Source organism: Drosophila rhopaloa, unplaced genomic scaffold (genome assembly GCF_018152115.1).
Source record: "Drosophila rhopaloa isolate 14029-0021.01 unplaced genomic scaffold, ASM1815211v1 contig_3, whole genome shotgun sequence".
Classification (NCBI taxonomy): Eukaryota; Metazoa; Arthropoda; class Insecta; order Diptera; family Drosophilidae; genus Drosophila; species Drosophila rhopaloa.
Window position 1 is genome coordinate 11,267,945 of NW_025335123.1, and position 24,615 is coordinate 11,292,559.

Below are 24,615 nucleotides of genomic sequence, written 5' to 3' on the forward strand. Positions count from 1 at the left end.
TATTTAATTTGGAATTCAACTTAGATAATGCCTGCAATCCAAGGATTCGGGGATACAAGGATGCGTCCCAGTACAGCTCCTCCAAACATTTTTTTTGTGAATTCGCAGCAGGAGGAGAGTCACACATTTTAGCAAAAAGTGATCGAGAGCGCATTTACGGTGCCAAAAACCAATATAGTGTTTACCAGAGGCTACTTTTGCCATTTTTAGCCTTTAAGCCATTAATTAAGTTTAATAACTGTGACAAAGCAAAGTTTAATTAAATATAAAATCATTTTTTTAACAGTTAACTTTTCAAATTTGTTTCTCTTATAAAACAATGGATATCAGAACTATGATCTTAAAATAAATCTAGGCAGACAAATTGTTTCCATATTAAAATTCTTAGATAGTGACAAAAATATATCTAAAATTGATGTGATTCGTTTTCATAAAATGGTTTCTCATATTTTATGTATTCAGTCTTTTTTTGTACCCTTTAATATTTTCTAAGTATATCCCTTTGCTGAATTGTTACCCTATTATGTTAAGCTAACAAACAAATTTATAAGATTTCTTTTGGAACTTGTTTTATTTATTTTTTTAACCAATTCGAAGTGGCTCTGTTTTTTGGATCTGGCTGTAATTTACGTCATCATAACTAGAACTGACACTCGCAATTTGCACATCCATGTGAAATACAAAACTCTCAATCGCAATGACAGAAATAAACAATAGTTGTGAATTCCATTGAGCAGCAGCAGTGCAACATAAATTCAAGTTGGACACATTTCATTGGATAATGCAAAATAACTACAGGGAGAAATGTGTGTATTTGTTTGCACAGTTTGCCTGTCAATTCGCATCGAACAAAAGTTAATCAATTGGCCTGGTAAGCGGAGTATTATGCATTTCGCACAATTTATGACGAGCCCTCTGGTCGCCTTTGTTCGTTGTCAGCTCTAATTAACAATTACAAATTGACCCAAGTGGCCAGGATTTGGAGTCTGCAATTGTGTGGTGTTTTAAATTACATTTCTTAAAGGCCCCGACTAAGCACAGTGGCGGTCATACTAATAGCACTAAGGACATCTAGGTAGTTCACTTTTACTATTTAACAACTTCACAAAAATTATATTTTAGAGTGTGGTTAAAACTAAGACATAAACTAATTTAATTTCGGTCAAAATTACCTATTAATTTTTGGAAATAGTTTTTCTTTCTTAACTCGATTCATAGATTAGGTGTTTTGCTTAAGGCTTAAATGGATGCTAAAACGTTTATGCTTTCAGATGGACAAAAAGTAAATCTTCTCGAATTATTTGTGCCATTATTTAGACCGCAGCTGTGCAAAAAGTAAGTATGCAAAAAGGTATCGCTTTCGAACAGATTCTGGCCAGACATCCTGATGGGATATGGACGTGGACGTGGACGTGGATGTGGATGTGGATGAGGAGTGGTGGTGGGTTGAATGTCAGCCAGTCGATGATGTATTGCCAAACACCAATAAGCAAACCACAAGGAGGAGCATCGCACACAAACACACTGGGAATCCAGGAGGCGGGTGAAATCAAACAATTACTAATACACTGACATCGATTCCCAGCCGCCGAGGGGGACGCAGGATGCAGGATGCAGGACTCAGGACTCGGGACTCAGGCTGATGGGTCGGAGAGATGGTGACATTGATGATTGCGGCTCGTGGGCGTCTGGAGACGCCGGAACGTGTGCTCGTAATAATCCCCCGGCGAACAGTCCCGGTTGAAACTATAGCACTTTAAGATCGGAAATTAACCTATTAGATAAGGATGAATTAAGCCCATGGATCTTCACATTTTAGATCTTTGGCATGAGAACCTTAAAATTAGCTCCATGTTTTCAAAGATTAATAATTTACACATAATAAAAACATTATATCTTTCTTTCTTAAATGGCAAAGCCATACCCAATTTTTGAATTGCCATATTCAGCACACCAGATCGAATAAAACTCCTTGCTCTTATTCCTGTTTTTTTTTTGCCATGATGAAATTAATTTTAATTAATGTTTTAGAGAGACTTGGAATCAGCAGTCAAACAAATAATTTTTTTTAAATAGATACCAGATTCACGTTTTTTCATTCCCTTTTTTCTATTGATCATAAAGTTTTCGAGAATATACTTTCTATGGATTAATTCGCAAGTCATTTTTGATTTTATTTGACTTACAATAAAATGTATTGACAAGAACCGATTTTTATTATACGATATTTTTGTTGTAAAACTATACGAAAGTAAACCCTATGCAGAAATATTTAAATACCTTCCTAATATTGCGACTGCTGCTGTATCACCACCCGCCGCTGCAGTTTGCCCAAACTCCCAGGATCACACACACACACACGCACACCAATGCCAACGCACATGGATAGGGACACCCATACCACCTCACCGCACCCAAACACCCAAACAAACATGTGTCGCCGTGTGCTGTAGCGAAAAGTGTAAAATAAGCATCAATCATCGCTTATTCGAGTTGTCATCAATCACACACACGCTGCACACACACACACACTCGCACGGTGAAGGATACGCTGCGGTGACACCAACAACAACAGCAACACCAAAAACAAGAACAACTGAAAGGAGAGCCCACCGTTATCCTGGGTGGTTAGTTTTCGAGGCAGAAGCATACGGATCTGCAAATTTGCAACCCCCACACCACCAGTGATGGTAATATCCTTGCCTCCAATAGCTAGGTATTTATTTAAACCCTTTTTCACCAGGATCTAAACTCTATAAAATGGCAATGACTGATACTTAGATGAGGGATAAATATTTATTTATTCTTGATCTAGGCCCTTAATATAGTTAATACAGTTATTTATAGGATATTTTAATAAATTTTTGAATATAATTTAAAACTCCCAAAATAGGAAAATAAAAAGTGCAGCGTTATGGGGATCTACACAAATTTAAAGGTCAGTTTAGCATTTTTTTATAATAGTAAGTGATGATACTAAAGTTAAGAATTTTTAAAAGTCCCTTTCCCAAATAATAAATAATGAAGAATTTCAGAAAATTGAAAAGATTTTAGTTTTATTATTTATTTTGGGCAATCGCAACCGCAAAAAAAAAATATAAATAAATTGTGTACATTTGTATCTATATTTTCGGAATATTTAAAGTCATATAACTATTAGTTTACGTAGCCAAAATAAAAAAAAACCACACCCTTCCCAGCACTGTTCACCAGCAGCAGCCGTTCGCATTATCCTTCCGGTCATTGTCCTCCGAGGGGCATTCCTAATCCGTTCGCCGGGCGAGTTATTAAATCATCAGGTTGCACGATCGCGCCTGTCACATGTCTGTCAACAGTCAACCACGGCGCTCGAAAGTGCGTAACCAAATATCCAAATACCCGAATACCCGAATATCCGAATATCGGAGGACAACCCTCATCAAGGGTTATTCTCAACTGCTGCGTGCGCCAAGGCGTAAAATAAAGATTTAATCGGCATTTATGGACATTTTGCAGACTTTTTACGATTATGCCCTCGTACTCGTATGACGGCAGGCCAACGAGTTGTCAAACAAGCCCAAAAGGAGTTACCCTTGAGGGGGGGTGAACATCGATAAGCGCGGAGTGGATTGCCCAAGGAGCAAATTAATCTCCAGGACTTGTCCCAAACTTGTTCATCATCAACTCGATAGCTGTCAGCACTCCACGGACGATGGGCGATTGGAGATTGGAGTTTGAAGAGGGCGGAGGACGCACTGCGAAATAAATCGCTTTAAAATATACTTTTAAATGTTTCAATAGGTATTCAAAATAATAATATGTTGAGTTAATGATCTGTAAATCATTGATTTTTACGCATTTTAATTGTCTTGAATTTGCCTAATTTTACTCATAATATTCCAGTTAAGTTAAGGCTATACAATATATAAGGTCCGTGCAATGAAAATTAAAGCATTGTTTAAAATTCCATTTCACTTTCTTAAAAATACTGATTTTAATGCCATTGATATTCATTATTAAATAAAGTATCATTTGTAAGAAAAATGATCTCTTAAAAGAGCATTATATATAAGAACATTGCCGACTAATATCACAAGTAATAAACTTGGTTTTAAGAAGAGTTTAATCCACACTTAAATCACCTTATTTAAAATATAATTCCTTTCGCTCAGTGCAGCAGGGAGTCCTGGTCAGCGGAAAAACAATTGCCCCGGTCAATGGCAGCGGGTTTCAATTTAATTTCGGGGCAACAATGGTGTTATGCTAAAACGGATCCGGCTCTAATGTTTTTACGCAACCACCCCGCCGGCGGCCAAACTCCAGCCCTCGTATATAATCGAATAAAGTCACGCCGCTTTAACATTTGCGGTCAACACGTGAGGCTGTGGACAATTGGACGTGTGGACAGGTGGACAGATGGACAGATGGACAAGTGGGCTTTTGGGCATTTGGGGAGATGGACAGGTAAACCAGTGGGCGACCCGATATGCGATATACGATATACGCCACGCTCATTGTGTGTGCGCCAAACAAAGTTGCGGCAAAAAGGCTGCAGGACATGTGCACGAAATTAATTTTCAGGGCAGCCGGATGAAGGACGCGAAGGATAGGAGCAGGAGCAGGAGCAGGAGCTGCGACGACGTCGCTCTTTTTAATCCAACATGATATCGCCCACAAAATGCAAAGCGGCCGAGGTCGCCCACGGTACAGTACGACTTCCGTAAGCCAACTCAGCCCAAGAACCGATTTTGTTGCAACTTAGTCTAATGCGTGCTGTTTTCAAGACTCGAAATAAGTTCATCTTCAATTTCAGCCCATCTTCTTATGTTACAGTTTCACAGAAATGTCAACCAGATTAGTTAAACAAACAAACTAATATTAATGTTATTTAACATGATTCTGAAACTTCGAATTTGACAAACAGTTTATTCATAATATAAACCAAGCTTCTAACATTTTCACAGAAATGTCAACGAGTTTTGATATAATACCACTTAATGTCAATTAATTTACATTATATAACTCTGATCTTCAAGCTTTATTGTTTTTAAATCTCCTTGCAACTTAAAAATATTTAATACTGCATATTCTTTATTCATTTGATGTTTAAAACAACTAAATTAAAACAACTATTTTAGCAATACAATTCATTGGCTAAAAATGTTTAGTTTTGTAGTATTTGTTACCTTTTTGAAGATTTGTTCCTTTTTAATAATCAGTATATTTTCAATATAGGATTTAAAAATATACCTTGCCATTAAAACTTTGTGGTTTATCCTTAAACCCTAATAGTCAAACACATTGCTTTGCTCATGAAATCAAAATAGAAATGTTTAAACTTTTTAATAAATAACATTTAATAATAGTCAAATATGTATATATATCGCTTGAAGATTAATATTTAAAAAAAAATATATATAAATAACCACTGAATTTAATTTAGTTTTAGAAGAACATGGGCGTCTATAGAGGTTTGACTGTACTTGCAGCCGGATCCTTGGCACGGACGTAGCTGTACACCGTCACTGGCCAACTGCAAAAATCCGAAAGCGGATTAAACGTATTCGTGAGAATTCGTCAACGATTTCACACCTGTTCGACGGGCAGCGAGGACCTGGCCACGGATACGGACAGGACCTCAATCACGACCCCTCGACCGGCATAAAATGCCAATTAGAATTTCAAGTTCGCAGTCCGTTGGTCCGCCTTAAGCGCTCTGTACTCCCCAACCCCTCACCTTCCTCTCACCCACCACATATATACATATATATATGTCGACTCGACTTTTCGCAACGCAAATTGTTTATCGCCCCCAGGGCTCTTTATTAACTTTACGGCCAGTCGGCCCACTGAGAACTGACCTCTCCGCCGGCGGCTCAATATCCAGTCCGATTTGTCCGCCCCTCGACTTTCGATTTCCATCCGCTTCGATACGATTGGATTCCATTCGATTCGATTCGATTCGGTTCTGTTCGGTTGGTTTTCGAATGGGGGAGCCCCATTCCCAATCCCATTTCCAGATCCTTTGGCCAGCTTATGCTCCTCGTTCTCGTCCTGGCATTTTATTCTTTTTTTTTTACTGGTCAACGCGTAACGCGGAAATGCACTCAAAATATTAAATGCTTCAGTAGTTTGCAATTATTGCGGGAGGCGCTGCCTTGCGCTTAATTCATAATGCGCATCGAACTCGAGAGCCGGGAAAACGGGAAAACGGGGATTGGAGTTTTCGGACAGGCCTCCTGGTTCTCAGGGAGTGTGGGTCAATCGCAGAGGAGTAAGCCATAAAACATTAAAAGGCCAACAACTTTGGATGGGCGAAGGTATGTGGCCGAGGCAAAGGATAAATTAAGGGATAATCATTTCTGGGGTTGACATTTCAAATAATTTAAATGCGATAAAGAGTGTAACGGAAATGTAAATGGTAGACAAGTCCATTTAATAACATAAACAATTAACTTAAGCAAACATCCTATTTTATTTACTTAATAACAAAACAAAAACAATAACTTTTTAAATTCAAAAATATATAACTATGTATTTTTAACCAAACAAAATGTCAACCGAAAAATATTAAATAAGTAAGCCCCACATTTAAATAAAAATAATATATCCTATGCTATTAAAACCAGTAACTTTTTTGGGTTTAAGGACACCAATAAATCTGACAGGTTTATGTTGACAAAAAAACATGTAAGAGATTTTGGGTTAACCTCATCAATCGCAGAAAATCAATTCAAGACGTATAATTTCATGTTTCATATGCCAGAAGCGAATCTCAACATGAAATTAGCGCATTAAATTGGCCAAATGGGAGGGGGCGACCCAGGAAAGTGGGCGGGGCTGGGGGGCATTTTTGCAAGTGTGTGTATAACAGGGCAAACCATAAATATAAATTCCCAGGCGCTTTACGAGCCGGCAGCAAAGAGAAGGAAAAAGGATTACATGCCACAAGGAGCAGGAGCAGGAGCAACAACAGACTTCGATAAAGCAAAGTCTATGAGATTTACGAGCAGATTTCAAGAGTTACAAATACATACATGAGTTTGGCCTAGGATGGAGTGGGGTGGAGGGGGAGGTGGAGGAGTGGGGGGATGTCAGGATGGGAAGCCGATACAAGGATACGCACAGCCGCAGGACACGGATTTTATGTCCTGGACGACGGCGTCAAGTTGCCAAGAGCAAAACTTTCAATTGCATTTCGGCCAAGTTTCGTTCGGCTTATCTTTATTATCGCCGCTGTTATTATCCTGGCCCCAAGTCGAGGTCCTTGGCCAAAATTCCCGGATCCTGGATGTGGATGCTGGGCCTCATAAAGTATGTCATGTGTCATAAATGACAGATTCTTAGGCATACTTCATTGATCCCTTTGGCCGCCTCGTTTTTACGACGCTCCCTGCTAAATTGTTGCAGTATCTGTTGCCAACACGCTGGCATCCCTTCACGCACACATTGCCAGACAGACAGGATATTCTAGCACACACACACACACACACACAATCGCACGCGAGATGTGCGTGTTTGAAGTTTGCTTTTGATAAATGAATGGATTTTCAAAGGCGACGTTAATGAAATACGCACACAGGCACAATCACGAGCAAGGATGCCAGACGCCGAAGGATTCTTTAGCACCAGGAAGTATGTGTGCGTGTGTGTGTGTGTGTGTGCTTGTGCCCCCCTCCCTCCTCGCCGTACATCCCTCAATCTATCAAACTCACGTGTCCGTCGTGTCTCAATTTACTTGCTTAGTTGCTGTTCAACTTGCGCCGCTTTTGCTCCTTTTACGGACACTGAAACCGAAACCGAAGCGGTTGCCCGACATTTTGATAGAGTCCGTTTTGGCATGTTTATGAAGTCCTGGCGGTGAAAGGACCCCCAAGGACCTGCGAAGCTCCGAGCAGGATTAGTACCAGCGAGCGAAAGTAGATTATAAAAACCGAAAGCTTTGCAAATACAATGTAGATGTCTGAAAATGTATGCGGGTTCGATTTGTATTGCTTATTCAACATTTCTCACAATTCCTAATTGTACACTAGCAATAGGGATTGACACTAATATTAAACAAAACCATAAATTACACCTGCTGAAATTAATTTGATTAAAAAAGAATAGTTTAGTGATACTATGTAATAATTGTATAAATAATATAATATAAATTTAATTAAACAGGCCCAAAGGTGTATAATCATTGCCAAAACTATTACACTTACACTTACTTAATTGCATTACAATTAAATTCAATATATACCAAGCTGAAAATTGGAAAATAAAAATTAATTTCGAATTCGACTTCCAAACAGAAAATGTACTTGCAAAATGGACAAATATATGAGACTTAAGCATGTCTAATTTGCTTCAGTCCTGCTTATTTTTAGCTTAAAAGTTGAGTTTCAAAAATGTAATTCATATCGACAGTAGTGCAGGTAAACAAGTGCAAATACCTCGACAATCGCCTAATGATTTTCCCCGTTGCGTGGGTGAAAGTGTGCCAAATCGTTGTCAAGGCAAAGGAGCCAAAAGCAGAAGCAAACGCATTAAAAGCAACTTAATAATTCAGATCCAAATCACCAATCAGCGCTGCCGACATGTTGACAAACGATGCCGCCGACACCACCATCTTGCCATCTTGCCATCTTACCACACACCGACTTCAGTTCGGGAAAAGCCGGGAAAAAGGAAAAGCCGGGAAAAGCCAGGAGCGGGAGGCAAGCACCATCGACAGCGACGACGACAAGAGATTTACATTTTCAAAATCGAATGGCGGCATAAGCCACCGCAAAGCAAAAGACACGCAACCACAGCCATAATGAAATCCACGATAAACAAGATAAACGAACACAAAAAGAAGAGTCACAGACAAACAATGCCATACGTGGAAAATATAACGAATCGCGAGAGACCCTTTTTGCCAAAGACAACTTTAAGTTGATCACCAAAATATATTAGTAACTCCCCATTAAAAAGTTAAAGCACCAAATGATTACTTTTTTAAATTAAAAACACATTTATTGGCTTAAATTGCACATATTTTATCTTGGCTACAGAGTTTCTATTTCTTGCTGGGTTGAAATCAGATTATTTCCCAATGAATAACTTAATTAACGAGCATAAATAAATATAAAGTAATTTTAAAACATAACAGAATATGATTAAGTTAAGAGATAATTGGATTTACTTGTTTTCAAACGTTTTTATTACTTATACTATTTAAAATACATTAAAACTGATTTTGGACCTCAAACATTATATTTTAGAGCTCATTTTCTTTGAGTATTTTTATAACAATATAAGAAATAAGAACCACTCATCTTAAGAATTTTAATTATTAAGTATTATTTTTTTATAATTATTTATTCCGTTACTCACCTTTAAGTGCCATTTCACATCATGTTTATTTAGGGTTCCAAAAATATTTAAAAAGTAAAATATCAGTGGTTATCGGCTCTCCCAGATTAATTATATATTCAGAACAAACCTATGCATTGAGTTTGAAGTGCTGGTACTTCCCAATAAATAACCTTTTTTTGCCATGAATCACATCTTGATAATAAGCTTAAGATAAGATAAGATTGATCCCTTTTTTATGCTCACACTCGTTTGGTAAATAAAAAAGCATGCCGAGTGAAAGGGTATTCGCTTACAAAAAATAAACCAGCGAGCAACAGCCAGCTGCCTTGGCGACGATGGCTAAAATATTTATATCTATTTCAGCTTGGCCGCTTTGTACAATTTCTATTTTGCCACACGACACGAATCCCCAACCACTAGCCAGCAAACACCAAACACCAAACACCGAACGGCAACCACCAGACACCCAATTCCTCGCAACACCCACATCTACTTGCCGATGTCTTCGTTTGCAATCAATGAAAGATTTATGACAGTACAGCCATGGAGTTGGGGTGCTCGAACACACTGTACTGGGGAACTTGTTTTTATGTCACATCATTATTTTTGTTATGGCGCTGCCACTGGCCTGTTATTCGAGAGTGATTAGTGGGCTTAAAATGACTACAATAACATCGTTGTGGACCCAACAGAGTGGACCTAAAATGAATAAAATCCATGGCATTTGGCCCTTTTGATATTCACTATACACATTGCTTTCATAATTTTCATTTGCACATTGAGCATTTTGTCTTTAAACATAAAATGCCATTTAAAATGTTAATGTTAACTGTATTTAATGATGATAGATGAGCTTCAGAGAAAGGATTTTCAAAACGGCTTTTGATTTATTCAGATTTGAATTTTCTTTCACAAATTTGAACATGTCTATTTATAAATACCCCTTATATTATTTATTTTCAAGAAAAAATTTGAGATCCGATATCTGCCGGATGCACACAAGAAACAAAAAAAACCTTGAACATTGCTAATTTATAACTCATACGCAGTGTTGCCTTGGCTTTTATAATAAAAAAACAAGGTACATTTAAACAATTAATTATTTTATAATTAATTAATTTATATTTGTTTATAAATTTATAAACAATAACTTTATTACATGTCTTAATAACATATTTTAAGTAAAGCATCCTGCAGTTGGTTCACCCGCGGATACAATAAACAAATCTATACCATAATGAGCGATGGCTGGGGATAAGAATATGCTGGGAATATTGGGTTACCTCGCTCGTCTATAACTGAAATGGATTGGAGTCAGAGGCAGAGCCGTGCTCCTGTGGACTTGGATTTGGTTCCGACTCGGCTCTTCCGGTGGATCGCAATCGATCAATTCAATTAGCAATCCGAGCAACGATGTCAGGGGTTTGAGGGGTGTACACATTTGCTCCTTTCGGAAGCTGCAGTCGATGTATGTGGAAACTCTCAGTGCGTGTAAAATGTCTCCTTCAGTATGGGTGTGTTTTTGAAGTGTTGGGTGTGTTGGGTGTGTTACAAGGACAACGCCAACAACAACAACAACAACAACAGCGAGAGGAAAGAGTTGGACAACAATGAAATGCTTTTAGCCTGCGAAACTGCCAACTGAACAGCGTCAAACGAAATTAAGTTAACAACAAAGTGAGGCAGCGAGGAAAAAGTTTTGTGCACTGTTTTTATTGAAAATTGAGTTAAAAAACTGAAAGTGTCGACGGGGTCGACATCATAGCCGTTGTCGTATGTGTATAACGCATGTTGTCCGCATGTCCTGGATGCCAGAAATCCCGTAGCCCCGCCCACATGTCCCGCCCTCAAAAGTAGGCAACACTATTAGCCAACTCATCGCCCTTTTGGCCAAAGTCAATGGAGTGCGCCTTTCAATGATCTGCAACTTGTGACCAGTTATGTTATGTAGTACAATGCAGTAGATGGCAAGAATGTTAGTCAAATATAACATGGATGGTCATGGAAATATGTACGTTTATTGGTTTCATCCACAGTTCCACAGTCTTCTTTCGAAATAAATAAACAGTTTCAGTAAACTAGAAAAAAAAATAAACAGTTTATATAAAATCAATACTTTTGTTGAGATGTTTAAAGTAAATTAAGCAACAAATATATTTGCAGACCATCAAAGCTCCATAAATAGCAGAGTGTAAGTGTAAGTGCAATATTATAACCGCATTATCGTCCATTAATTTATGTCCTTTTGTTTTACCCATGGATTAAATGAGTGGTGGTATCCCGCCTCGGATTCCCGAAGATCCTCCCCTTTTCGAAAAGTTTCGAGACAATGGAATGCCAATAAAAGTTGGGTAGACAGACAAGGACATTGCGAAAAGGATGCTGAAATCAGAGCAGATCAATGCACGCACGCACACACGCACACACGCACAGCACAGCCATGTAGGTGGGTGTGTGTGTGTGTGCGCATAAAATTTATGAATTATTGAATCTATGAAAATATGAACATCACGTACGCCCCCTCTCGCTCCCTCCGCCGCCAAACTATCGGAGACAGACGGAGACGGAAGACAATCGCACAGGACGAACTTACAGTTATGCAGAAAAACAGACGTGGAGGCGGGTGGGCGTGGTCGTGGTTGTGCGTGTGCTGGAATATGCACAGAATTTCATTAAGCCGCCTTCGTTCGATGTTTTCATACCCTGCCAAATGGGCATTACGATTTACGAATCACATTTACTAGGCCTTCAGTTTGCAATCTTGGCCTTCAGTTTGCAATCTTAGCCAAATTGTATTTTTAATTTTCACTCAATTCATGAAAGATATAAAGGCTGTTATTCCAATGCTCTATTTAAATTTTTATTTTATAATCCCTTCTAATTTAATGTATAAATTTGATCCATTATCTAGAAAACAGAGCTAGAGCATTCCACACTTCGACTAACAGAACTAACCATCCTTTCCGGTTATAAATAAGTTTGCGACCGCATTTGTTGTTTGCCAAAGTTTGTTCATCTGTTTGGACGTGTTTGTCGATGGCTTAGACCCCCAGACCTGAAGAGCGGGATTAACACAACCTCCCAGATCCATAAACTTTTCTAATAATTTCTTTCCGATGAGTTCCATTTACAAAGAGAAAAAAAATTGAGAAATTTGTTTAGATTTTTTGTTTATTTGTTCAACAAATATATACAAATATATTTGATCATTGGGGAACGATGCAACCTACAAGTCCAGCAGGACCGGTACCATCCCTAACTAATTCCCTGACGTCTGGAAATAAACAAGTCGTTATTCGATCAATAATTCTGGAAAATATGAATTATAACTTACACTTAAGCCCCATTCTTAAAGAGCTATACCTAAAACTAATACATTAAAACATTAATGTTCAACAAATATATACAAATATATTTGGTCATTGGGGAACGATGCAAACTACAAGTCCAGAAGGACCGGTACCATCCCTAACTAATTCCCTGACGTCTGGAAATAAACAAGTAGTTATTCGATCAATAATGCTGGAAAATATGAATTACAACTTACACTTAAGCCCCATTCTTAAAGAGCTATACCTAAAACTAATACATTAAAACATTAATTGATCTTCCATATGTTCAAACCCGGCTAGGTGTTTACTGTCAGCTGGCGGACATCACCTAAATCCTGGTTTCCCCATGTGCTTCATCAATTCGAATGTCTTGTCTGGGGGTTAAAAGTTCATTCGGTGGGAGGAATAAGGATGTGTTAAGGACTCACCAGATGCTCCTCAGTTCCGTCGAAAACCGAGAGCAAGGCCATTGCTTTTCGTCGTCATAAAAAGCAGTGGCAAGTGTATATTAGCAGCGGTGCTGAATACCACTAGCAAGTGTACCTATAAAATTCTGTAAGAAAAAATTGTTTCACTTTTTTTATGTGGATTTTTTTTTTTTGATTTCTAGCTTACCCGTCTTTTTACATTTAATTTTGATAATTTTCGAATTATTTATTTCCAAAATGAGTTGTGCTCCAGACGAGCTCCGGGAACAAACTGAATGTATTCGGGTTTGGGCCTGGCTACTTGCTTTTGACAGGTGCGTTTGTTCGATGACAATAGTTTCAAGGCTATAGTGGTTTAATAAATCTGAAAAAATTGGAGTTGGCCATGCCGAAGTCCAATTTAAGATTGTTTTTAAAGGAATACAACCAAATAAAGTTATTAAAGCTATTTTTTCGATTCCTGTGTTTATAATACGCGATCGTACAATAACAATAATTCTGACTTGACTTCAATCTGGTGCTGTATATATATATTTGGTAAAAGCTAACAAAATAAGTTAATTCATTTGTAAATATATGTTTGAATAAAGTTATTATTATAATATCGATAAGAAAAACGGAAAGATAAATTTTAAAAAAGCCCAACAACTACTTATTATATTTTTTATTTAAAAAACATAATGTCTGTTTTCTCTGGACAACTAAATCAGTAAATAGATCTGCTGATTTCAGGACTTGGGGACTCAAGTGGGGTCCTTAAATGGATTTAAGTGGCAGTACTGTGGCACACGTGGCATGTCCTTCACCCGATTGTCCACTAATGCGAATTGCAAACGGATAACTACGAGTATGAATTATGCACATTTACTTGCGATGTGTTCCGTTTCACTTTGAGATGCACAAGCCGGCTAACCAAGCATCTTGTCGTGCTCTTTGAACTCGACCTCCCCTCCCCCAATGGTCCTCTCTTTCACCCCCCTATATATCCGTCTCTTTCGCCAACTGTCGCCCCATCTCCCTCTGATGTTATCCGCTGTGCGTGTTTGCATTTTGTGCGTGGCGCTGAGCGCTTCCTTTGCGTCCTCGCACAATTGAGATCACCAAAATAGTAGTAGTTAAATAATAAATAAAATAAAATTCAAATTCTTAATATAACATTTTAATCCTATTTATTTTCTCTTAGTCATTTTACAGAATATTAGGGCTTAAAAAAAACAGATTAATATGAACGCTTTAAATACTAAAAGAAAGTAACTAGATATAAATGAAAGTAAAGCTCATTCAGAAAAAAAGTTCACAACATTTTTCAAAAAAGTATATTCGCATGTTTCAGATTGAAGAATGTATATAAGCAGGAAATTAAATTACCAGGAAATTATTATAAACAAAAAAGTATTTAATATTAAAATATGACTGTTCAATCTTAATAGGTTTAAATCCAGTTTGCATTTTAATATTTATCTAAGATCTATTTACTTGACCTGCACAGTGTATCCGTAATCCATTTAATTCAACCAAGCGACCATGCCAGATGTGTGTGTGTATGTGTGCCTTTGGCATTATCAACTCATAAATATTTATTGAATTTTAAGAAATTTTCAAAAATGGCTACAGCAGTAGCCACACGAGGAGCAGCCAAGGAGCAGCAGGAACTCAATCTGCGGGGCAGCCGATGACTTGTTGTCCTGCCAGCGTATCCGTCATCGATTTCGATTGCCTCGCTCCGCTTCGCCGGCTTCTTAGCCTTCCAGTCAGGAAAACCACAATCCCCCACTTCACTCCGGTGATTCCCCTTTTTCAGATCCCCAAGTTCGGTCGCCACATCCCTTTGCATTCTCTTATTTGGATTATAATTTTTTCCATTTCACATGTGAGTGCATTCCTCCTTGGTGGTCATCACATCCTCCGCAGTCGCTTGGTCACTTGTCAATTTCCATTTTCATTTTCATTTCGGCGGTGGAAGATGCGGAGATGGTCCTCGAATCGTGTAATCTCAGCTGAAGCGGCGAAGAGGAAATGGCTGGAGTGGAAGAGTTAGACAAGGTCATCGATTCAAGGGGCTAATGGAATTCAACTTTATTCAAATTGAAATACAATTGGATAAACAATTTCGCTGTTTTTTTTTACAGATACAAAAAAGATTTAAAAACATTACAAAATCAGTGGATTTGAAAAAAGTACTTTGTCGAACTTTAGGGTTTTTCTTTAAGTAATTAAAGGCCCTGAAAAAATGTAATAAGCTTAAACTACAACTGACGTTTAAGTTATATAAAAAACTAAATAAATAATTAACTAAAGTTGCTGTAAATATAAAAAAATGTATCCCCTTGATTGGAAATTAATTCAAACTCAACTTTAGATTTGATGTAACCAATTTCAATTCAACTGATATTGTCACTTATTCTTGGAATTTTATTAAAAAGGCTTTTTATTTCACTTCTTTGATTTTACTGAAATGAAATGTTTTTATTTTATAATGTTTACATTTTGTGTAGCCTTGTAACTCATCAGGCCAGTTGCCATTCCGATTTTACCTTTTCCAATGGAAACTATTAATTGACTTCGGAGAGGAAGCTTTATCGATTTGAAACCCAGTTTCTCGTCCACTTCGAAGTATAATTCAGTTTAATATTCTTTGACTTGATTTCCCAGGAACTCAATCATTTCCATTTGGCAGCATGGACGAGTTGAGAGTTCACAAGCAAATGCAATTTGGAGGCGATGCATCTGGGAGTCATCGGTTACGGGGCTCACCTGTGACCCCTTAACCCCACTGCGCCCCATCAGGGCATCCTCGACCCCCCTCGATAGTCCCTCCATTCCACAGAGTGTCCTGGTCAAGCGGAGCTTTTCCAATTTTAATCGCATTAAATAGTCACTTAAGCGCCAGCTCTCCTCCTTTTCCAACCATTTGGAACCACTGAGATTCAAAAACACCCCATTGCCCCATGCAAAATTAACTTGTTGATGTGGCAACGACGACGAGCCCGAAACAACTGACAGGAAAAGCGGTAAGCGGGAAAATCGAGTGGGTAGGAAAGGGGGGAGGAAAGGGTTCAATGGGAAAATGGGAAAATGGGGGAGTGGAGGGGCCACCACGTTCAATGGGATTTTGAAAATCGCTCCGTGTTCGAATCTTATTAGTGGTTTATAATTACAATTGTATACAGACCAATTACGTTACGAGATGAGTAACTGAAGCGGAGGGAGTGGCTAATCAGGTATGTGTATCTGTGTAACGGGAATGGCCGTTAAGTGCCCGAGTATGCACTCAAAAAAACTAATAGTTCCACTACAAAAATTCTGATTTGATTAAATAAATTGTATCGTTTAAAAAGAACCTTTGATTTACTCTGTAAATGAGTTTGTGCCATTATTCCTAGATACATTAATGTAGATTTTTTATACTTTACTGCATTTAAGTAGATATTAAAAAAGAATATTTCCAAATATTTATTCCCTTTCAACATTTAAGATTATTTATTTTGGCAACTTGTTGAGCTAAGGCCTAAATAAGCAAACGCAATTAGTTCGTAATTCGGAACCTACTTCCATGTTTTAAATTTCATTTAATTGTAGGTATGTACTATATATAAGATATAATATAATATTTTCTATTCGCACCCCTTTTTTCGAGTGCTCGCGTGAGTAAGTGTGTAAACAGGAAGTCCAAGTATCCCGATAATGATGTTCATTTCGTAAGCAAATGTCATAACACACCCACACACCCACTCGCACATTTATGTAAATATCGACTGAAATTTATGCATATGTATTTGTGTGGCTCAGAAGACAAAGAGCATCCCCCCCAAGCTCCTCCTTACCCACAAGACCCCCCACTCCCCCCCCCCCTCGTGTTCAAGTGCGCACATGCTTTGTAATTGAATCCACGTCTGAAATCTGTCTGTGGTCGATAATTTCATTTGGGTCTCCATTTTGAATACAAATTTATCGCAGTTCAAGCCTCGTGACACGTCCCAAGCAACCGCATCACGACATACCGATATTCGGTGCCACGCCCCCACCCTTCTGCCGCCCCGTGAATGGGATTGAAATATTTGTCGGATTGCCCATCAATTTCTGGGCACCATCTTCGGACTGGCACTACTAATTGGAATAGTTGGTTGCGGCAAGTATGCCCATGCAGCGCGCAACTGGATGGATAATGTGTGTGCGACTGCCTACACTCGCAGAAATAATTCTTACCCCCTCGCCTGCCATCGAGTGATTTGAATTTAATGATTTCTGCTTCTTTTCAATCCAGAAAATAGTTTCGAATTCCAACACTATGCTTTCTAAACCATAAATGTGGATTTTAAAGGTCCGCAGCAAGCCAGGAAAAATGTATTTATAATATCAGTAATCAGGAGTAAAGTTTGATGATTGGTTTATTTTTTTTTAACAATAATTAATTAAAAACCGATGCAAACTACTCGTCCAGCGGGACCGGTACCATCGGTTTGACTGTGGAAAGAAAGAAAGACATTCGATCATTAATGGCAAAGAATATGTATCACAACTTACACATAGGTTAACTTCTATAAGGCGAATCCTAACTTGATTATATAAAATGATCTTCAATATGCTCTAACATGGCTAGGCATTGGCTGTCAGCTGGTGAACACCGACTATCCCCTCTGTGTTGTAAACAATTTGTATGTCTTCTCTGTGGGTTAAATGGTAAGGATAATATGAAGAGCGAGGATAGGATTAAGGACTCACCATTTGCCCCGTCAGTTTTGTTGAAAAACAAGTGCAAGTCCATTATTTGCCATCGTCGAAAAAGCAATGTCAAGTGTAGTAGTGTGTAGTAGTGATAAGTGTTCCAATAAAATTCTGTAGGAAAAAAATAGTTTTAATTTTTTTTTAATATATTTTTTTTGTAGATTTCTAGCTCACCGGTCGCTTTACTTATAATTTTGTTACTTTTTGATATATTTAGTTCCGAAACGAGTTGTGCTCCAGACGAGCTCTGGTGGCAAACTGAATGTATTCCGGATTGGGCCTGGCTACTTGCTTTTGACAGGTGCGTTTGTTCGATGACACTAGTTTCAGGTCTACTGTGTTTGAAAAAACTAAGTTAAATCGCAGTTGGCTCTGGCAAAACTACTGAAAGCCGTTGGATTTTGTAACAGTTTGAAATCGTATTCCATTGGACGTAACAAGTCACATTAAAATTGAAAAATCACAATTAAGTAAGACCGGAAATCGGAATAATTTGGATAGGCACCATGGCTAGTATTACCTTCAAGAATCGACCCACGCAGGTGTTGCACACCTACCAGGTGTGGCGCATTGGCAGCAATGTGGACGACAAGAGTCTCGACTACTGTCTGGCCGACAAGGTGAGTTTGCTGAGTCGCTGATGAGCCCCATTGATCGATTCCCATGCCCCAAAGTCGCTGGACAAATTCCATGCCAGCCTGACCCGCGGCGAGAAGGGTCTGTTCCTGGTCAACGAGAGTCGCCACGGCAGTGTGGCCGTGAATGGAGAGCGAGTAGGAGGTCCCGTGTTCATCACCTACCGCGATGCCATCAACGGCATTGTCAAGCTCCGATTTGGCCGTGTCGAGGGTTATCTTCGGGTTTCGGGCAGCCTTACTGGCTAGCACTCATATCAGTCATTCTTTCGCTATGTCACTTTTTAAATCGTTCGTTTCGTTTATACCAAGATGTACATTTTCACGGGTAACCCATCACCAAATTTGTATGCTTATTATAAATGTATAGACTATTTCATTGCATTTCTATGTTTTCTTTTGGGTTTCTTATGTATTTATAAGTTGTTATAACTTTGCTATTACATGATATGTAAGTATTAAAAAAATTTGCAAAAATAATTTTGTTTTTCAAATTGGTTTATGTTAATTTTATTAAATTGGATCTATATCGACTAGGCTGATCAATTATTTATAAAGCAATATCAAAACAAACTTGTGAAACAATTAACTTTTTAATGAATTCATAAAAATATTAAACGTTGAGTTTACGCGTCTATATATAAATAATATTTGTATAAATCTTTCATGCCTAAATATCTTACTTTTTCTAAGTCTTATAAAAACTCCGAATATTTCAGAAACTTTTTGAACAGCTATAATTTAGCCATAAAATCCTCGACCTCGTTGGTCGGAAGAGAAAACGAAAAGAGAAAAATAAGAGAAAATCGACGAAAGAGTGTTCGGAAAATGGATATTGATTGTTGCGTTACACGAAATTGACGCTAATCAAATGCTCCTGTGATTTATGGCAAGCTACTCTTATACGCTTTGGTTGGAGTCCCAACTAATAGGATTTTCTCAGAGCAAATTAAGATATTTAAAACTTACATCCAAAAAAAAACAACAACAAATTGCTAAACCAGCTTAAATTAATTTAAATATTTATTGATTTCCTGGTAAAAAATATCTCAGGTTTATTTATTGTTAATATTGAGTATAAGCAATGTTGGTGTTACAACTTTTACAGCTTGTGAAAAAGAGAAATTTTTAAACTGTTATACAAAAGCTAAGGGAATATCCTTTCTCCCTTACTTATATTCGTTTGCTCTCTTATTTACTGGCTCTCTTCCACTCTCTGCACCTCTGTTATCCTAGCTCTCTTGCGGAGAGCAATAGACTGTTACTTTGGCAGAGTCCTGTTCGGCGTTACATAACTGTCATGTGAAACTTGGCTAACAGTCGGTGGATAGCCGAAGGATAACCAATTATTGTCAAGGAGGCGAGTTCAAAGCCACTCCAAGGCAATTGTTTGCCCAGCGGCATTTATTTCCTTTTTTTTTTTTTTTAAACTCAAAAACATCGAACTTACCCTTAATTATGACCAAACAACAAAAATAAAGTAATGGGCGATAAGCGGGATGGAAAATCATGTACCAAACTGAAACTTGTTGAATCTGCCAGCAGCTTTTCCTGCAGGCAGATTTCACTTGGAAACTCAATATCTTTACTTGTCTATGCGAGTGTGTTTGCCAATGTTCGCCTGCCTGAGCGCCTAAAAAGCAGACATAATTAGTTTATGCCGAGATTTTTGCGTCTCTTATGGCGTAACACTTGGCAACACCGTCCGGAAAAAAGGAGCAGGGGCAGGAGAAAGGACATCTCATTTGCCCCATCTCTAAATGCATTAAGGCTCGGGCAAAGTGCAGCGTTCAGCGGCAGTACCTTTGACCCACTCGTATTATTAGCCCAGAGAATTATGCTGCAAAAATGAATTTATGACAAAACAAATAAGGACTTAAAGCACCTGAGACCTCAAATAATATTTCGAGTTTATATTTAGCTCTACATATACAGTTGGAAATAATTAAATAAACACATTTACTTTCTACAATACCTCCCAAATTAAAGGAATATTCTAAGATGAACAAAAAAATTGGATCCTGGGTACTGTCAAATAATAAAACATCACGTTTCGAAATCCTTAAGGTATGCTTAAAATGTTTAAGTTTGTTTAAAAAATTCTTTAAGTTCCCCAAAAACATGTAAATTTGCAATTTTGATTCAAACTTTTTTTGAAATGATGCTACAATTTTGGACCATTAAATTCCTTGGATAAAATTACTATTGTCTTAAATTCTACTATCACTTCTGTGATTGATATAGATATAGGCAAAATATAAGTTTTAGCTACAGTTGCTTTTGAAAAGAATATTTAAGTGAAATTTTAATGTTCAATGAATTTTTTTATTAGCATTATATTACTCTCTAAGACGTTATTTCTTAGGGGATTTGCGTTGTTTATTTATCTGCCGATGTTTGGGGCCATCGCTCGAAATCGTTATCAAATAGCCGACTCTCTGTTGCTCTCCACATCCCCAATTTCTTTTCTGGCCCTCTTAGGTCTTCTTTCTTTGTTTGTGTAGGTTGAAAAATCAAAATTTTACACTCGGCTACACATTTCCAAAGGCTACCGAAAGTTATGATTTTATGGCGGCACGGGAACAGGGACTACTTAGGCCATACATGTAAAAGTATCTGTACACTGGCAAAAACAAATAGCAAAGTTGGTCAGCACTTCGAAAATTTATATTTTATTGAAATCAGTAAATATTTACCAAAGTATACAATATTTTACAACCATATTTCGTTATGTATAGTTACTAATATACAATCACCAGAGATGGCTATGGCTCGTATATTGATTTTGAAGATCGTTTTGTTATAACTTCTTTTAAGAATATATGGAAAAATGTAGCACATAATGGTATACATTAAAGTACTAATCCTGAATTTGTAGAATGAATTGACTAAACAACAATTGTTTATTGAATATTTGGAATAAGGAATCTTAAAAAACATTCGAAATCCCTGAAATGAATTATATCCCAGCGTAATAATCCGTGATTCAAGACTTACAGATAGTATTTAAGAGACTCGAATATTTGTTCCCAGTGTATATTTTGATATTTGGTTATGTTTTTGTGTGTGTGTGCTTAAGTGCGTGTTTATGGCGCAATAAAACAGACCCTAACAGGCTCACACACAAAGCGCAGGGGGTGAATTTCAGAAGGGGACTGGGGTGCAACTTGGAGGGGGTGCCATGGGCGGCACGGAGGGGGGCTGGGGTCGGGGTTCGGTTGGTAAATGGAGGCTGCAGCCTGGAGCATACACATAAAGCAATCGCGCTGACTGTTCTTGCTGTTGCATGTTGCCAGAGCCAAATGAAGCAGCCAAAGCGAGACCCAAAAAACCAAAACTCAGGCCCAGACAGAGGCGAAGGAACCAGCACACTGAAAAAAATATAGTAAGCATAGCAATTATATGGGGGTGTTTTGAAAAACCTGGGTTGTAAATGGCTTCAAAATATATTAGTTTATACATTAAATATTCAAATCAAAGTTTAATAAGAACAGATTTTTTAAAAACCATTTCCGGCCGAAGGACTTCAGTTTCCAATGCCATTTTTCTTTCCATTAATTTTAGTACTGTATACAAGTTTTAATTTGACAAAATAAAAAAAAAATAAAAAAAACCATTTTAAATAAGGATTTTTTCCATGATCCAATCGGACAATATTCCATAATAATAATAATCAATACAATAATAATAATCAATACAATAATAAAAATCAATACAATAATAATAATCAATACATTATCAAACCAATCGAAATCAAATATTCTTGAGGCTTTTGTGTCATACCATTTATACAAATTAGTTTATATATATTTAAATAATATTTAAATAAAAGGGATTAATTTAGGTTTTAAATAAATGAATATATTTTTTTAAGTTTGTTAGTTTTTTAATAACCAAGTATTGAATATTGACAATGTCTTATGCAAAAAATGATATGGGCTTTGTTGTCTGGCTAATTGATTGTTGTAAGTTCAACTAAATATTTTTCAGTGCCACCCAGCCAGACGAATTGCTGGCCAAAAAGAGCAATCCAGAAGGGGAGGGTGAAGGGGAAGAAACGCAGAGAAAGGCGGAGAAAGGGGGCAAAGAGGAGAAAGAGCCGGAGACAGTCGGAGAGAGACAGTCAGCCAGCATCTTTCCGCTTGTCTGCGGCGCATTTATGACTTTCCCACTGAGGCGCTTGGCTTGCATAGCCTGCATTTAGGCGCACAGACATATGTCTTATCACAGACACACAGATGCCCACACAGATACTCACACAGATACACACGCACACACACACACACTCACACACACCACGACACACACACACATGGCTGGCTGCTGTCAAATGCCATACTAAACCGATAATCCAATCATAAGTTATAGTCAAATGAGTTTGCTCTTCAATAAATTTTCGCCTCTTTTTTCCCTTGATGTCTTCTTTCAGGGCCAAAATGAGTTTGCCCTCTTGCAAAAAGGACTTGCAGAGTCCTGGCTGCTGTTGCCAAAAATACTTTGTCTCGAGGAGCATCATTTGGGACGCTTCCACACGAACGCAGAAACCAATTAGGGACTCCAGGACCCAAAAATGGGAGGGATCGGGCTTACAGGTTCCAGGTGAGTGCCCTGCCACAGGAAGTTTTCGTTATTGGGGAGGTCCTTTGAACGCTTTCTCGATCCAATCGACGATTAGATTGGCCGAAATGTAGCGCCAGCAATATCCAGCCTTATCATTCAATTAACCAAATAGGTGAGCTTTGGGATCATATATTCTATTAATTTGTAAAAAATAAATCGTTTTTCATTTAAACAATCTCAAAAATGTATCAACTGCGGATGTTTAATTTAATGTAATCATTGCATTGCGAATTCCATACTTTTGAAAGCTGAATTTAAACTGATGCCACTAATGATGTTAAATATTGTTTGATCATTGGGCCAATCCTGGCCAGGAATTCGACCATAATTGGCCATCTTTTCTACCTGCACTCTTTGTGGAGTTTTATTGAAAAAGGCCAATAAGCCCATGGTCAGGGAAATATGCTGGAAAATACAGGACGTGCATATGCCGCGGATTGTTGCCTTTGTCATTGCCATTCAAAAGGATGTCCTTGCGCTCTCATATCCCAGTTTTCCACCGTTTTTTCCTCATTTCTAGCTTTCAGGGACTGCTGTTGCTACTACGTCGTTGGCTTTTATGCGTATGTGTAACAACTTTTAGAAAGGAGTAGCAACCGGAGCAACAGGAGGACCTTCTGCCATGCGAATTCCTACCATTCTCCCCATTTGCGCCTCATTCTTTGGTTCTTTCCGTTACATTTTTGGCCTAGCCCTCTAATGCACTGAGACAAGTTTTTTGCTAAATAGTTTGTTTTAATAATTGGTAGAAACCTCAGTTCCAAAAAATACTATATATATGTGAGATATTATTTAGTACAGTTTATTAATATTATTTCGCGGTGCACAGTTACTGAATATAATAATTGGCTTTTATTAAATTGCTGGATAAATGCTGCTGCTTTCTGCTGATTCTTTCACACACGTTCGGCTGCTTCGATTCTCTTCTGCTACTGTCCTGTTCGGCTGCTACTTCTTCTGCTACTCCTGTGCTGTACGACTTCTGCTGCTGTTACTCTGCTGTACGACTTCTGCTGCTGTTACTCTGCTGTACGACTTCTGCTGCTGTTAACCAGTGTGCCTTTAGTAGATCTGCTTGCCTACTCTCTGTTACATTCGGTCATCCTGATTAGTCATCAGTCCCTGATGACCATGCCTCCTCGTTGTGTACAGAAAAACTCCATAATTTCATGTTATCATTGCTCGTGCTCGTATTTTTGGGTCCCTCGACGTCTGCTGCTTTTCGTACATTATAACGTCCGCCTCGTTTCACTTCTGTTATTTCGTATGGACCTAAGAATTCGCTAGCCATCTTTCTCCCAGCTACGAATTGCGTTCTACGGATGGCGACGAGATCTCCAACTTTGTATCCGTACTCGCATTTTCGCTTTTTATCAAATTGCTCCTTATATTTTGTCTGGGCCTCCCGAATATTATCTTTTGCTTCTTGTCGCATTTTCTTTCTTTCGTCATCAAAGTTATCAACCATCTCCTTTTCTAGTAGTTGAAGTATATCGCTATCTGGTCTACAACGCATTTTTATCCCGATCAGCAGCTCAAATGGAGAACGCT

The 24,615-nt window shown here is 38.0% G+C and overlaps 1 protein-coding gene and 2 long non-coding RNA genes across 5 annotated transcripts; 1 reads left to right on the forward strand and 2 right to left on the reverse strand.

The window, feature by feature from the left end:
• Positions 1 to 12,477: 12,477 nt before the first annotated feature.
• LOC108038476 lies at positions 12,478 to 13,374 on the reverse strand. Of its 2 annotated transcripts, none has more exons than XR_006417710.1 (5): positions 13,272 to 13,374; positions 13,085 to 13,209; positions 12,872 to 13,025; positions 12,659 to 12,811; positions 12,478 to 12,598 (listed from the first exon to the last, which is right to left on the reverse strand). It is a non-coding gene; the product is annotated as an uncharacterized LOC108038476 (long non-coding RNA). The 2 variants fall into 2 exon arrangements; XR_006417711.1 differs by having other exon boundaries at positions 12,872 to 13,030.
• Positions 13,375 to 17,454: 4,080 nt separating this feature from the next.
• Positions 17,455 to 18,057, reverse strand: LOC123038002. 2 transcript variants are annotated; one of them, XR_006417714.1, is made up of 4 exons: positions 17,984 to 18,057; positions 17,807 to 17,920; positions 17,609 to 17,745; positions 17,455 to 17,548 (listed from the first exon to the last, which is right to left on the reverse strand). It is a non-coding gene; the product is annotated as an uncharacterized LOC123038002 (long non-coding RNA). The 2 variants fall into 2 exon arrangements; XR_006417713.1 differs by having other exon boundaries at positions 17,609 to 17,750.
• A 192-nt stretch (positions 18,058 to 18,249) lies between these two features.
• On the forward strand, positions 18,250 to 18,815 carry LOC123037999. Its single transcript, XM_044461302.1, has 2 exons — positions 18,250 to 18,429; positions 18,484 to 18,815. The coding sequence occupies exons 1-2, from the start codon at positions 18,316 to 18,318 to the stop codon at positions 18,691 to 18,693; spliced, it is 324 nt and encodes a 107-aa protein (XP_044317237.1). The 5' UTR covers positions 18,250 to 18,315; the 3' UTR covers positions 18,694 to 18,815.
• Positions 18,816 to 24,615: the final 5,800 nt, after the last annotated feature.

What these genes read in the sequence shown, in the direction of transcription:
- LOC123037999 (XM_044461302.1), top strand. Translation starts at nt 18,316, where the DNA reads ATGGCTAGTATTACCTTCAAGAATCGACCCACGCAGGTGTTGCACACC. An exon ending in ACTACTGTCTGGCCGACAAG is followed by an intron (nt 18,430 to 18,483) that starts GTGAGTTTGCTG and finishes CATGCCCCAAAG; the next exon opens with TCGCTGGACAAATTCCATGC.